The sequence below is a fragment of the Cyprinodon variegatus genome, unplaced genomic scaffold, assembly GCF_000732505.1.
Source record: "Cyprinodon variegatus isolate N-32 unplaced genomic scaffold, C_variegatus-1.0 Scaffold82, whole genome shotgun sequence".
Lineage (NCBI taxonomy): Eukaryota > Metazoa > Chordata > Actinopteri > Cyprinodontiformes > Cyprinodontidae > Cyprinodon > Cyprinodon variegatus.
This window is the reverse complement of record NW_015150535.1, coordinates 235,965-237,233: the sequence shown is the minus strand read 5'-3', so window position 1 is coordinate 237,233 and position 1,269 is coordinate 235,965. Positions and strand designations below refer to the sequence as shown.

The 1,269-nt window shown below is 52.7% G+C and overlaps 1 protein-coding gene across 5 annotated transcripts in view; it reads right to left on the bottom strand.

Moving 5' to 3' along the window:
- The window catches only part of tjp2 (tight junction protein 2), an 82,031-nt gene that overhangs the window by 22,472 nt on the left and 58,290 nt on the right, over positions 1–1,269 (bottom strand). For all 5 annotated transcript variants that reach the window (XM_015373200.1, XM_015373196.1, XM_015373198.1 and 2 more), the window contains one exon: positions 347–1,052. In XM_015373200.1, coding sequence (XP_015228686.1) covers positions 347–1,052 — 706 coding nt within the window. The remainder of the gene's footprint in view (positions 1–346; positions 1,053–1,269) is intronic.

The window sequence follows — 1,269 nt, the reverse complement described above, 5'->3', positions numbered from 1 at the left end:
CAGACTTGAGAGTCAGAGCCTCACAGCACAGCATCTCATTAAAATTTCCAAAAACCACAAATAATATTTTCCCAAACCTCTTTGGGACGATCAGGATACTTAGTGGTCAGTGTCTTCAATCATATTTCTGGTTATTCTGAGAGTTTGAGTTGGACTATAGTAGGACAGTTTATATCCTGTTTATGTCCATGTTGTTTTGTTTTTTTAGATTCTGGACGATTTATATTGGATATTGTTTTTTTTAAAGCCCTAATAATCTATTCCAGCCTTTAAAATCCCATTTCGGTCGGGCTCTACTTTTCGCTAACATTTCACACCAGGCACTGCAGCGTTTGATGTTTCTCACCTTCGTTGGGATGGTTCTTCAGCAGCAGCACATTCACAGGTTTCTCCAGAGGCTCCAGATCGCGGGCGGGGCGGGGCAGCGGGATGGGAGCCGGAGGCGGCGATGGCGAGCGGTCCAGCCGGTCCCTGCTGGCGGTTCGCCTTATGGGCTCGTTGTACCTCTGGTCCCGCCCTCGTTCAAAGCTCGGGTCGCGCCTCTGGCCTCGTCCCGGGCTGTAGCGCGACTCGGGGCTGTGGGCGCGGTCCAGCGTCCGCTCGCTGCGGTAGCGTCGATCCGGGCTGTAGTCTCGGTCGAGGGTGCGCTCGCTGCGGTAGCGCCGGTCGGGGCTGTAGTCCCGCTCTAAGGCGCGCTCGCTGCGGTATCTTCTGTCTGGGCTGTAGTCGCGGTCCAGCGTATGCTCGCTCTTGTAGCGCTGGTCGGGGCTGCGATCCAGAGTGCGCCCCCTGCTGCCGTCTCGTCTGTAGTTGCGGTCGGGGCTCAGGTCCCTCTCGGCGCTCCTGCCGCGGTCGTAGTTCCGATCACGGGTCTGGTAGCCAGAATCCATGTAGCCTCGGCGCTCCCTCTCCACGCTGTTGTCCCGCCCGCTGGTCATGCTGCGGCGGTCCGGGTCGTAGTTGTAGTCGCTGTAGTTGTCATTGCTGAAGACTTCAGGGGAAGGAGGGCGGGGCATCACATTGACCGGAACCTTTCGGGGTCTCTTAACCGTCTGCACAAGACAAAAAAAAAATGTAAATAAATAAAATAAATAGGAGAAAGCTTCTTATTCTCTGAGGTTTCTAAAACATCAGGGCTCCTACACATCCTTCATGGAAAGTTCCACAATTTTCCAGGATGGACTTTTCAGTCTGTTTAAAAACAGAAGACAAAACAGTAAGTCTTGTTTGTTTTGAACTTTAAAGGATGCAAAGAAAGGAAAGAAGGAC